This window comes from Mesoplodon densirostris, chromosome 12 (assembly GCF_025265405.1).
Source record: "Mesoplodon densirostris isolate mMesDen1 chromosome 12, mMesDen1 primary haplotype, whole genome shotgun sequence".
Classification (NCBI taxonomy): domain Eukaryota; kingdom Metazoa; phylum Chordata; class Mammalia; order Artiodactyla; family Ziphiidae; genus Mesoplodon; species Mesoplodon densirostris.
In genome coordinates, this window is record NC_082672.1 from 44,200,310 (window position 1) to 44,215,183 (window position 14,874).

General features: G+C 37.0%; 1 protein-coding gene across 1 annotated transcript in view; it reads right to left on the minus strand.

Annotated features, from left to right (window-relative positions):
- Positions 1–8,178, minus strand: part of RFX6 (regulatory factor X6) — a 56,730-nt gene extending 48,552 nt beyond the window's left edge. The window contains 5 exon segments of the mRNA XM_060115256.1: positions 2,790–2,851; positions 4,553–4,676; positions 7,529–7,685; positions 7,955–8,057; positions 8,059–8,178. Of these exon segments, the coding sequence (XP_059971239.1) occupies positions 2,790–2,851; positions 4,553–4,676; positions 7,529–7,685; positions 7,955–8,057; positions 8,059–8,178 (566 nt within the window).
- Positions 8,179–14,874: the final 6,696 nt, after the last annotated feature.

Here is a 14,874-nt window from a genome sequence, read left to right on the forward strand (position 1 = left end):
ATATGGGATTAAAGCTCAGATTTGTCCAATTTTAAACCTCATGCTCCTAACCACTAGGCAACTCTGCCTTTTGATATATTATCTTCCAAGATAAAAAAATCTAAGGGTATTTCTTGGAAATAAATAAAATCAGGAAAAGTATCTCACTAAGAATAATTACATCAGAATATTAACAATGACAAAATACACAAACTCTACATCTTGCCAAATCTTTCAAAATACGTAGTTTACATATAGAAAAAAATTTTCCCCATGATATGAAAATACCAAAAATATAATATGCAAGTTATAAAAAGCAAATGGCACATCAGTTAAGTAGGAAAAAATTCAAATTGTTAATGCTATGCTCTTGGGCATCTGTTCTCAGATACCAAACAAATTGCCTGAAGTCACTACATATTGTTACAACATAAACCTACACACTGGAGCCTCATTGTGTCACAGTGGACAAGGTTAATGATTCATCCCTAATCCTAAAGGCTCCTTCTAGGATTAATTGACTTTCTCTGCAGCCTGCCTGCCTGTCCTCTTGTAGATCCTGTGAAGAGGATTTCTCTGCATTGCTTTGCCTCTTTTTCCACTATCTATCTATCTCAAACACTATCTAATCTTTTCTCTACCTACACAAGTCAGTAGGAATCTATTCAGTAGAAATTAGGCAGTTAAACTGATTCGACTTTGAAAAAAAGCTGACTTGGTTAGAAGGAATGAGCCAATTTTGTCTTTTTTCAATCTGGCATTTCATTTCTCAGGCCACAATACTATTAACATTAATAGGAATCAATTAAATAGATATAAATTGATAATCTATTATGTAGCAGACCACAGAAATAGTATGAAAATGGGTGAGACAAAGTCTCTGTCCTCAAAATACCACCTTTTGAGGGGAGGAGATAAGTTAATTTCGCATTAGGGTAGGTATCAAAAACTGCTATGAGAGTGCAAAGAAAAGCCTACAAAACATCAAGAGGCTAAGAAAAGATTCAAAAGACGAGGAAGTTCAGGAGACATTCTTTTAAATGGATAGGATTTCAACACACTTCTAGGGGAAAGGGCATTTTTCATGGAGGAAGACAGCATGAACAAAACAGTGGTGGTTGAGAGGGAAGCAAAGGGGACTGGGCAATAAATTGGTGAGAGCATAGGCTGCATGCTGAAAAGTGAGAAGTAGATAATAAGGTAAGAAAATGGTTTGGGACTAAATCATAATGGACCTTGAATGTCAAGGTGAGAAAAGTTTGTCATGAGCAGGTGAAAATGTCTGAGGATGACTGAGAAATGATTGAATCTGAACTTCAGAAGGTCAGTTTGGAAGAATGGTATTGAACGGACTAAAAAGACAGAGTCAAGGCCAGTTTTTGAAAGTGAGAATGGAGAGAGAGATTCAAGAGAATTCATAATAAAGTAGGATCTATTCTTTTGGCAAGTGACTGAGCCAAAAGACTGAGCTAGCCAATAGAATAGCCACAAGTTACATGTGGGTATTAAGCATCTGAAATGTGATTAGTCTGAATTGTGATGTGCTGTAGGTATAAAATACACACAGGATCTCAAACACTTGGTAGCAAAGAAAGAATGTAAAATATCTCATTAATAATTTAATTTTTATTATATGGTTAAACGATCATGTTTTGGATATGTTGGATTAAATAAAACATAGTAAAATCAGTTTCATCTGTTCCATCTTACTTTTTTAATGTGGCTACTAGAAATTTTTGATTTAAATATGTGGTCACATTATATTTCTTTGGACAATGCTGAACTGGATGTTAGAGCTGAAGGAGACACTGGACAAACTAGAAAATAAGTGGCAGAAGAGGGAAGAGGACTTGGTAGTGTTGCAACAGAGAAGCTGTAGGGGAAGTTTTATGCATTTATTTGTTTTAAGAAGACATTATCAGCAGGTTCAAATGCTAGACAGGTGCCTAGGAAGATCAGTAACAGTAAAAACGAGCCATTGAGTTTTTGCCCAGGTAAAGAAATGGACAGGACAGAGGCATGTGATCAGTGCTAAGGCAAGTGAGCAGATAGCTACTCTCAAGAAATAGCAGAGAGAAGAAAAATAACAGAGCAATAACAAAGAGTATAGCAGGTTTGAGACAATTTTATTTTATCAACACAGAAGAGATCTAGATATGTTTGTAGACAGAAGGAAAGGAACAACTAAAAACACGGTGGACAGAAGAAATAATGGGTGAACATGAACCTGTAACTGGAGGTTCTACAGAGGTTGCCACAAGAGATAAGTAAAGCTAAAGTTATCAAGAGAGAGAATTCATGACTGCTTATTTTATATTTATATTTCCATTGAGTCATATGGGCATGGCATTTGTCTTGAAGAGAAAAGAGGGGAATATAAAGAAATTATCATCTGGGAAAGAAAACCAGAGGAAGAACCTGGACCATGTTCAACCCCTGGCTTTGGCCTTGCTCTTTGGAAGGGTTGTGGATTCCATTTGGTCACTTATGTGGCCATATGTAATTCCCTTTCATGACACTGGTACCTTCAGTCGTGTCTTTAAGATTACAAAAATGATTCATTTAGATTATTTCATCAGAAAAAATAATATATTATGATTTTTCTGTGTAAGTTTTGCTTTTTAAACATTATTCTAAAATCCACTTATTTTTCTTTTTAGGTCTTAGAGTTGGTAAAAGTCTGCTTTATTAAAAAGAGAATACCTAGTTCTATTCACTGATAAAGACAATACTTGTTTCACATTGCATTAGTCCTCATATACAATGCATCATATGTACAGATCTGAAATGTGCTCATCCATATGCCTTACTTTGAATGGCCTCTTGTTCCAAGCCGCCGAGTCGTCAAGAGGGGAAATTTTTGACGAATTGTCTAAAAAGAAAGTCAATTACTTTAGTTTAGAGAAAGTGCGTGGTTCTGTTGCAAGCCTCTCATATTCATTTAATTCTAGAAAGCAAATGTTGAACTTTGAGTAAATATTTAGTCTGGAAAAGATAATATCATACACATATTGATACATAATGACACATCAGCAAAGGGAGGGAGGTGCTTTTTTGATGACATTGTTCTACTGCCCTTTTCTCAATGTCCAAAGCAGATCATACCAATATCTGCTCTTGCTTGATGTTACTGCCAAAGCAATTATTACTTCATGTATGTGCTTTGTGGGAAGATTTAGGTTTCTTCATAGTAATTCTTTGCAGAGATTTACCCACAATTAAGTATCTATCTCCAACCCTGAAAGGACATGGAAATTTTCTTTGCCTTACCAGATCTTCAAAGCAGTGTTTGAAACTTTTTCTTTTCTACGTTCCTTTCTCTAAATTGGCTAAAAGTTAGCATTTGATTAAAGAACAAAAATCTCTTCTACATAAAACAGGGTTTTTAACCTGAATCTTCGGAGATCCATACATGATCTTCTAAAGGCTCCATGGCACACTCTGTGTATTAATATGTGTTAATTTCTTGGGGACTGGTTCTGTAGTTTTTATCAGATTCTCAAGGTGTTTTATGGCTCCCCAAACAGTTAAGAATGACTGCCATAAGGGGCACTAATAAAATATTAAAGCTAAAATGGATATTAGAAGTTGTCTTATGCAGCCTCCTCATTTTACAGAATGAGTGAACTGAGTTTTGAGGAAGTTTAGTGCTTTTCAGTTCTCGCAACAAATTAGAGTCTAGGCTAGCACTTAAATCACTGGATTACCATGCCTTTATCACACTGTCTTCTGTAAACAATAGGTTTTCAAAATAAATTAATAAATTATTTTAGTTAAAAAAAAACTGGGAAGCCAGACCATAGTAATCATTATTTTCTAGACAACGAGTCCCTCTACAGGTTAGAATTTGGATTTCAGTTTATAAGAGATGCAGTATTTGAGATCTAAGCTTCTTACAATTTTTCTGGGATATCCTTGGTTTTAGATAATAGAGCAAGACAAGAATCTCAAAGAACAAGTCTTTCCCAAGAGACTGATATTGTTTCCTGATTCTTAAAATGAGATCAACATATGTAAGTACAGTAATGTCAGCTATATAGATTCCCATCCTAACCACACAGATTGGGTAAAAAGGAATGTTTTTAAATGAGAGAAATTTAACCAATCCCATCACAACATCTTGGAGTTTGGAGTGTAAATATACTTAGAGCAAATGGAGAATTAGGAGAACTATTTATGAAATAGAATAAACACAGTCACCAATTACATTAACAAGATACCTGTCACCTCCACTTAATTCTGCTTCTCAATACAGGCCATACCATACTCTTTAATGTATCCATCTTTGAAAGGAAATATTATTGCTCAAATAGAGCTTCCTTTAAGGTCACATTAAATTCTTCTAATAGCCAGGGTTCTAATATTCAAAGCATATAGTAATTCAAGGTAAAACAAATAGTAGGTAAAATCTAGGTTAAACATATAATAGTTCCAAATGCAGCCAAGAGATTTCATTTACAAAACAGATTTCTTAATATTCTATAAGAAAATTTGAACAGATAAGTTTGTTTCCATACTGTCTTCCTGACATGACTTCAGTTGTAAGGTAGTATAGCCAATAGGTGTTATTTACCTTTCCAAAGGTGGCTGCGCAGGCTGGCTCCAGTTTCTCTTTCCGGCAGAAATCTAAATAGTGAGCATAAAGGATGCACCGTGGTAAGCAAACTCCTTCACATACAATGTAATTCTCTTCAAGCCTAAGAAAAAGGGCAAAGAATTAGGTCAAACCTTTTCTTTATTTCTTCTTTCCTTTCCCCTCTCACGTTGATTTAATGCTCCTTTTGAATACAGATTCTATACAAATGAGTTCTTGAGCAGACATGAGTAGACTTCTTTTTTTCTGGATAATATTAAAAATATGATCACAAGGATTAAAGTTAGAAGAGCAATAACCCCAATGAACACCTGCTAGTGCAGTTAAAATACCATGGCTAACACAAAACCACTCCTGCCTGGTCCACATCCCAAAGAATAGGTCTTACTTCCGTATAAGTCTTCCCTGTTCAACACGCTTTGCTCTGTGATAATCAAATATGAATAGTGAAATTGAAGGTGATGGTTTTTAAAAATAACATTCTCAACACTAAACATTCTCTTACTTCTGTGTAAGCCTTCCCTGTTCATCACGCTTTGCTCTGTGATAATCAAATACGAATAGTGAAATTGAAGGTGATGGTTTTTAAACATAACATTCTCAACACTAAAGGGTTGCCACGCTTCAGGTTAGCAAATGTCTATAATCTCTTACTTTCATTCACAAACTAGTTCCAAACACTGAATAGTTAGGGAAGCATGGTGATACATTTATTTGCAAAATACATAAGAGTAAATTAACTTCACTTAAGTTCGAAATGGTACCGATCTATTTCTATCTCTACACTTTATACTGTAATCAGTACTTACAATTACCTAAAAGATCCTGTACGCTAGAAACATACTGTTATTCTCTATAGATGCCTCCAAACATGACATGTAAATTCAGCTCCATATTATAAACATAATTATATAAACTTTGAAAATTTAGAAGTAATTCCACTTAATTTGGATGCCTGCAATTGCAATTACACACAATTTATATAAATGTAATAACATATATTTAAGTGTTATAAATATCTGAACAGCAGTCAGGAAATCAGAACTTGTAGATTCTACTCTCAATTTTTCTAACCTTTCAGTAGATGATATTGGCTAAAATTTACTTATACTCTTTTTATGTATAGTAAAATCATAATTACTACTATACAAGAGCAATGCAATATAGAATATGCATTCAGATTAAAACTGAGTGAAACTCTTCTAAACTCTTTAGATCTGATTTAACACATTCCCAAGGTGCATGAGATAAAAGCTACAGACGTGTTTCCTAAGCAGGTAAAGCATCAGACATCCATTTTTCTATGACAAAGGAAAAAAATGAATCAAAACCCAATAAAATTTGCATACATAAAACCAAACACCTAGTTGACAGTGAAAATTGAAGTTAGGCAGATTTTTCACTTTAATTTTCAATTCTACTGTTTAACATCCCCGCTATAATCTATTACCTTAAGGAAAAAATTATCAGAAAGTAAATAACTCACCTAGGCTATTTTTTTAAATTATGTAACACTTTTTTAAGAGAGAGTATGGAGAATTCAAACAAAATGACAACATTTTATAGTTTCAAAAAATATGAAAATTACTGAGAAATATTCAACTATTTAAAACTATATTTTAATGACATGCATATAATGCCCACTTTTTCACCTGGCTATTTTGATGGTGTAGGCATTATTTTTGTCTTCAAAATACTGAAAAATCCTAGACATAAGTATAATGTTAATTTGGGGTATGACTTTTTTCTTTAATTGTAATGCATTTATATTTATAAAATAAAAACCCAGGTTTGTTTCCATTCATTCAAGTTGAACTGAATAATGCAAGTGATCATTCAAAAGACCTTTATAATATATCTGAAGCCAAAACCTTTTAGCTCCAATTATCCTAAAAAAAATAGTTGTGTCCTAAATATTTCAGATAATTAGCTCAACTATTTACTGCTCTAGTATATTCTTAACCAGTAAATGTGATATCAACTTCAATAGTTAAACCATAATTTTAGAAAGATATTTAGTTTATATTTCAAATATTTGAAAGAGTTAAGGATATAATTACAAAATTTACTACATGCAAATTGTAATTCAGTGTTTAAATAAAATAAGATGTGCTAGTTTTTTTTAAGATACTGTTTTTTCTATTGTATTTTTCTAAGATTTAGATCACACTTTACATATAAACAGATCATGTAACTTATCAGCAAGTAGACATTTTTACTTATTTGTGTCTTATTTGGAATTTGGGAGGAAATTTATAGTTCTATTTCTTCACACTACATAGGGAAGTTTAATATTATGTTTTTACTTTAAATTTCTCTTCCTTTTTGAATATTATAAAATGTTCTGTATATGTAGAGAGCCTACTGATAAACTCTTGGTTTTAAAAGATTTTCCACAAAATCCAATTAGTGATATTTCACTGTAATAAATCATATGTGAAAGGTAGTTGAACATTTATTTAAGTTAATAGCGTCATCTTAACTGATTTTTCTATGTCTTCTAGTTCAAACACATTTCATCTTATGGCCAATACACAATTTTGAATTTGCCCTCTACGGATAAAGGCACCGTTAAGATCCTTCCTCCTTTTAAGTTGTTTTTAAGAATCATGTTTTATAAACATAAAAATAACAAATATATAAGGACTGAATTGATTGCATGTTAAGCAAATAAGTAATAAAAAATTCATTATTGCTTACATTCAAAGAAATTATAGTTTTAGTCAATAATGAACAGAGTGATGGTTTTTTATTGCAGATCATTTTTCACCTGTACCAGAGTATGTCTCTATACCAAATATTCCGTGAAAAATTTTTTGGATGAATTTCTAAGCGGTTTTTTAAACTTCTCCAAGAAAGTCTGAAGGAGAAGCAAATTGAGAAAAGCAAAAAATATGAATATTCTGACTTTAAAAATTCAACAGGTGCTTAAGGGTATCCTTGGGCGAGTCTTACCACTGCAGGGTGAGCTGAGTCTGCTTCTTTTTATCCTTCATAATCTGCGTGATGGTTTTCTTCTGAGAGAGGTGTGGATCGGTTGCTTTGGTTTTGCTGTCTTGATTGTCCGCAACCTCTTCTTCAGAGGAAAAATTACCATTGCTTAAATGCATTTCTGATTGCAAGTTGAAAAGATGATAAAGAAAATCAGAATATACAATCAATTAATTAGCCTCTAAATGTATCTTGGCGTCAAACAGGGTGGCCTATGGGGGCGTTCAGAGGAGAGCTATGCAAAATCCTTTCGACTTAATTTCTAGTTAACAATCATTTTCCTAGGGGAAATATATGCGCGTCTGCGGTTTGTTTCTCTTTATTCTCAGATGCCCTGTAAAAACTACATCCGCGTCCCAATCACGTCCCGGGACGGGGCAGAGCACTCACCGGCTTTCACTCCCACCGGCGGCTCCGGGTCGTCCCCTTTCTCCCCGCTGCCCAGCGCGCCCCCGGGCTGCGCTTCAGCCGCCAGGTACACCCTTTCTTCGGGGGAAAACGAGCAAACCCTTGCTCAGGAGCTGCACACAACACTCCTCCCGGACTTCGGGGGAAACCTGGGGAGAAGCTTGCACCTGCAGGAAGGCGTCTTCCAGCTCCGGGACCTTGGCCATCCTCCTGGCCACGGAGACTCGGGCACCCGCCGCACGACCGGCTCCCAGCGGAGCCCCGAAGCCGGGGCGGGGCGGGGCGGGGCGGGGCTGGGGACCCGGGGCCGCTGGGGCGGGGACGGAGACTGCGGCTCGGGCGAGGGGGAGAAGGAAGGCCGCGCACAGGTACAGCTCGGACCGCCCTGGGAACTGGGTGGGCCGAGGCGGGACTGCCTCTCTCCACCTGTCTGCCATCCTGGCAGATGCTCAGCTTGGAACCCACGTCCTCACCTGCGCTCGTCGAGCCGGAGCAATGGAGTCCCATTCCCCACATCTCCTTTCCCCTCTTCCCTCCTTTTCTCTCATCTTGCCCTGGGACCGAGCACTCTTTCCACACCCAAAGCTCCCAGAAAGAACCAAGAAAGCTCCACTGCCATCTTCGGGGGAAAAGCGACTGTCCGCATCTCTAAGGAGACAACAAGGATGCTTCCGCGGACAGCGTTGACTCTGCAGGCCCAGGCCAGGAGAGGAGGACCCCAGAGCACCGCTCAGTCTTTGCACAACATGTCCTCGGTTGATTTATTCCTGGAGTAATCCTAGGGGATGGTGAGGGCCCTTCTCAGTGACTTGGGACAGACGCCAGCGCATGCCACGAGTGTCCAGAGGGCCCTGGTCCCGGGCACAGAATGCCGGGCCTCTCTGCCCTCCAGGATCTGGCCCTGAGCTTGGAGGAAAAGATGCATTCACTCCCTACACGTTTGTAATTTAAATGCATCCCTGACGATTCCTCACCTCTTATACCTAGTAGTAGTGCAATGGACGTTTGTTGAAATGAAAAATGAAAGAAACCGCCATATTTCATTTCCAATCCAAAATGGCAAGAAAGTCATGTGGTGGAAAATACCTTGTTCTCTCTTTAAGAAGGAGAAGTCAATAGACTTGGGGTCTCTGTTGCCTGACTGCCATATACTCCTTCATTCCTTTCACCTTCTGTTCTTTTGACAGATAATGCCCTGTGCTTGCTATCTATATGCTTAGTGCTCTCCAGAAAGGGCAAGAATCCTGCTTCGGTTCACATCGCCTCACCACAACCTGCAACCTGTCACCCTCATTTGGAGCGTTAGAAAGATAAATCACCCTTGAAGTTTAATTTAATATTAAACTATATTACATCAAAATATAACATAGAAAAAACAAAATGGGACCCAAGGTGACAGATGGCTGAAGGGTGGATTTCGGGGAGGAGTAATACAATCTAAGAGCATTAACTTGCCTAGGTGGCCAAGATTATGAGTGTATTTGACCCTTACCCATTTTTTAGCACCAATTATGAGAAAGGTACCACCTCTCTGTCAAAGGTTTTCTCCTTCGCTGTACCTCCAGAAGCTGGGTCCAGGCTGGGGCCATCCACCCATCCAGGCACCCAAAGTTCTGAGGCTATACCACCACCTCTCCCCACAACCTTGCAAATCTTGCAATCTCCTCTACCCAGTCCCCCCACCCCCAAAGCCTCAGAGTTTTCTCAGTCCGTGGGGCTTAGCTCTACAATACTAAACTTTAGAATCTTCCTTCTTTACAGAGACACCCTCAGACTCATTTTGTAAAGGAAGTCATAGTGGTTAACTGTACACAACAAGACTCTGCCCACTTATATCACATAATCAGAAGAAAAACATTCAGGAAAATTACTGGGATTTAACAAAAATTTTTTAATAGCACTTGATATCCAGGTTGATTGTGTGTGTGTGTGTGTTTGTGTGTAAGTCATACAGACACTAAGTGAATATCTGGCACTTATCCAGAATTGATCAGTGAAAACACAAACCATTTAAGGCTCTAAATGAACTTTTTGCCTTAATTTTAAGTAAACTCTCTGCCTAACAAAATAACATGTAAGTTCTTTGTACTACTGGTCAGAAATAGAAATCTGAAAGACTCACAATAAATAAAGAAATTGAACTAGTAATAAAAACACTTCCAACATATAAAAGCCTAGGACAAGATGGCTGCAATGCAGAGTTATACCAAATGTTTAAAAAAGAGTTAATGCCAATCCCTCTCAAACTTATGTGATGCAGTAAAAGTGGTGTTGTGAGCAGGGGAAAAAAACCTTCTATCATCCTAAATTGCCATCTGTGATAATTATAATTTGACCTCATGAGAACAATGTTTTAGAGACGTAATAGTGATAAGCAAGTCATAAAAACCTAGGCAGGAAAATAGGTAAATATAGAGAATGATCTTTTAAAATAGTGATTCTAAACATTTTGGTTTTTATATTCCCATTAAGAAATTTGTGTAAGCCATAGATTCTCTCCCCAGAAGAAAAAAAGCATACACATACACTCACATACAAAATTCTGCATGCAATTTGACAGATCCCAAAAAAAGAATATCTAAAAAAAGTTTATTCTGTTTGAAGAAAATAACACAATGATATACAAAAAGGAGATTCTTGGAATTTCCCAAATGACATTATCTTCCTGACTGGAGGCACCACATTAAAGGGGAAAGGAATTTGGAGTCCGATACATTAGCATTCATTCTCTTTGTGACTCTGCGCACTTATCCTTTCTGTTTCTTTCTCTCTAAATTGGAAAAAATAGTACATTATCTGTAGCAGACTCATGGGTGCTTGCCCAGATCCTCTTGGATCCCCCTCACATTTTCAAACCACCCTTTCTCCAACTTCAACTTCCTTTTGTTTCCAGTAACCAGCTCCACCACGAACACCACCTGAAAGCACCTGAGACTCTTCTTTGGAGGAGCTGCCCTTGGCTCCTGGACCACCATTGCCCATAAGCAGAGCGAGCAAGCACCTCAGTGTATATACATCCCCTGGGTAGCCCTTAGCCAATGACTGATGATTAAGGAGAATAAAAGTCCAGCTCATTAACCTCATGGTAGATAAATCTGAGTTGCAGTTTACAATCCAGAGCTCCTCTGTGGGGTCAGGCTGAAGCATTCTCTGCTGGATAATTCCTGGAATCCCATCCTTGTTTGGCTACTTCCCCTTCTCTGTCCTGCTATCCCTACTCCTTTACCTGTTTCTCCTAGAAACACTTTCTTAAAGATCACATTTGTAGATGACTGCTTGACTCATGTTCTGCTGACATAAGACACCATATTATAGTGCTGATGTAAGAATTAAATAAAACATTATAAAAAGAACCCTAATACAGTGCCTGGAACAGTAAGCATTCAATAAAAGGTACCTAATATTTTTATTCTGAAACTTTAGATCGCTTTCAGTGCTCATAGGCAAAAAAAAGAAAATTTTTTCTTTCATTGCAGAATGATTCTGAGAAACATCTTCCTCCTTGTCTAGACTCTGAGTGTAGTATGATCTGCAGTGACTATATATTATGAAACTTTCTTCTGTGAAAGTTCATACCTCACCTAATTTTTTTTATGTTCACCAAGATTACTTTTTAAATATAGAAGCTACTTATTTTACCTTCAGGTAAAAAATTTCATGTTGTTGCTACATTCAAATAAAAGTAAGATCAGTTGTGAACCTAACGACAGATCCCCCAAATATATGAAGCAAATACTGATTTTGCAAAGATGCTAAGACCAATCAATGAAAAAAGAATAGCCTTTTCAACAAATGCTGCTGAAACAACTGGATATCCACATGCAAAGGAAATCCTTTCCACATGAATCTGAAACTTTTCTTCACACTATGTACAAAAATTAACTCAAAATGGATGAAATCTAAATATAAGAGCTGAAACTGTACAACTCTTATTTATTTTATTTTAAAATATTTATTTATTTATTTATTTTTGGCTGTGCTGGATCTTAGTTGTGGCACGCGGGATCTTTTAGTTGCAGCATACCAGCTCTTAGTTGTGGTATACATGTGGGACCTACTTCCCCGACCAGGGATCGAACCCAGGCCCCCTGCATTGGGAGTGCGGAGTCATACTCACTCAACCACCAGGGAAGTCCCTAAAACTGTACAACTCTTGAAAGGAAACCTGTGGAGTTGTACTCACTTGACCACCAGGGAAGTTCCTAAAACTGTACAACTCTTAAAAGGAAACCTAAGTGTAAACCTTCATGACCTGAGACTAAGCAAATATTTCTTAAATATGACACAAAAAGCACAGCAACAAGCAAAAAAGATAAATTGAACTCCACTAAAATGTGTGCATCAAAGAACACTAACAAGAAAGTGAAAAGGAAACACCCAGAATGGCAGAACATTTAAAAATCATTTGCCTGGGGCCTCCCTGGTGGCGCAGTGGTTAAGAGTCCGCCTGCCGATGCAGGGGATACGGGTTCGTGCCCCGGTCTGGGAGGATCCCATATGCCACGGAGCGGCTGGGCCCGTGAGCCATGGCCGCTGGGCCTGCGCATCCGGAGCCTGTGCTCCGCAACGGGAGAGGCCACAACAGTGAGAGGCCCGCATACCGCAAAAAGAAAAAAAATAATAAAAAAAAAAATAAAAATAAAAAAAATCATTTGCCTGATAAGGGTCTAGAATCCAAAATATATAAAGAGTTGTTATAATTCATCAAAAGATAGCAGCCCAATTTATAAATGGACCAAAGATTTGGATAGACATTCCTCCAAAGAAGATAAACAAATGTTCCATAAGCACATGAAAAGATGCTCAATATCATTTTTCTTAGGGAAATGCAAATCAAAACCACAATGAAATAGCACTTTACTCCCACTAGGATTTTTATAATTTTTTAAAAGTAAAAAGAAAATAAGATGTGGAGAAATTGGAAGTCTCATACATTGCTGATGAGCATGTAGAATGCAGCCAGTTTGGCAGTTCCTCAAATAATTAAACATGGAGCTACTATATGACCCAGTAATTCCATCCCAAGATATTTACCCAGGAGAATTGAAAACATATGTTCCCATCAAAACTTGAATACAACTGTTTATAGCATAATTATGCATAATAGTCAAAGCAGATACAACCCAATGTCCATCACTATTGAGTAGATTAAAAAAACTGTGGTATATTCATAAAAAGGAATATTATTCAGCTATAAAAAATAAAGAACTGATATATGCTACAATATGGGTGAAACTTGAAAATATAATGGTAAGTGAATGAAGTCAAATATAAAGGCCACATATTGTATGAGTCCATCCATATGAAATGTGCAGAATAAGCAAATCCATAAAGACAGAAAGTAGATTAGTGATTGTGAGAGGCTGGAGGTGGGAGTAACAGGAAGTGACTGCTTAATGAATATGGGGTTTCTTTTTTGGGTAATGAAAACGTTCTGGAATTAGTGGTGATGGTTGCACAACATTGTGAATATGCTAAAAGCCACTGAATCGTACACTTCAAAATGGTTAAAATGGTGGATTTTATCTGAATAAAGAAAAAATATTTAAATAGGCAAGTTCAGGTTATAGGATATCTTACCAGATAAGAATGACTACTTAGTCCAAGACTTTGCTATGAAGAAAATTTACAAAGTTTGAACAAACTTCCCAGGCTTATTCTCAAAATATGAGCTATTAGTTTTGCAATTTTCCTATAAATTTCAGCTAATTATGTCTACATTCCTTCTTCAAGTCTAATTTCTTCCTCCTTCAGTCTTGAGTGTGCCATGTTATTTTTTCCTTCCTTCCCTCCTTTCTCCCTCCCCCACTTCCACCCCTTTCTTCCTTGTTCTTACTGCATGTAGGATGAGAAAGAAGTACTAGAAAACAAAGAACAAAGAGGAGATAAAGAAAGAAAAAGGATCAAGAAATGGTTGAGAGGATTGAGGGAGTCAATAAAAATAAAGATGAAATATGTCCAGTTGGTTAGAATTTAGTTGATGGCTGCAGTTTAGATGCAGGCAGAACCGTGTTTTTTTTTTTCCATAACTGCAAATCAATGTAAAACGTCAATTAATTTGGGGAAAAGCCAGGAAAACAGGTTTCAAGGAAGCTATAGCTGGATTCCATCCGGGCAGTGATCAGGACCAGGAAAGGGAACGTGCCCTTGGAAATGGGATAAATGGCAGGTATTAATGTTATTTAAAGGGAGGATCAACATTGCCTGGTGACAAATGGACAAGTCTTGCATGAAAAAGAAAAGTTATTTCCCAGGTTGCAGTTTTTAGGAACTATGAAATAAAACAAAATAAAATAAAATAATTGCTATGTAAAATAATCACTCAGCTCCTTGCTTGACACTGAGCCAGAATTCACTGTAGCCATTGCCAAACACAGTTACCAGACAATTTCATGAATAATGGTTACCTCTTTTACCACCATCATTCCAAAGATAGACGAGACTTAAGCCTGAACTGAAGTCAAGAGCTAATAACTCAGTCCTGAACCAGAAGTGACTCTACTGAGAGAGTGCTGCTCAACCCCATTCAGGTGTCTAGACATTTCATCAAATTTTCCTAAGGGCCGTGATAAGATACTCTTCTTGCCTTGTAACTCTCCATACTATAAACCCTGCTGAGTGACTGATGCTAATATGTTTATTTCTTATTTGATATGTTGTTTAGAAAAGTAAAAATGCCAGGATAGAGAGTACATATGTGCGTGCTAGGTTACTCACTTTATTTTTCTCTAGATCAAAACTGTTTCAAAACAAAATTTAAAAAGCAGGGTAAATCTTATCTTTAGTAAAATTTTGACCTCTGGTTGCTTATAAATAAAAGATATTTATATAATTCTAGGGGTGCATATATACATGTAAAATATATTAAAGCTTGAGAAATATATATATATTTATTACAAAGC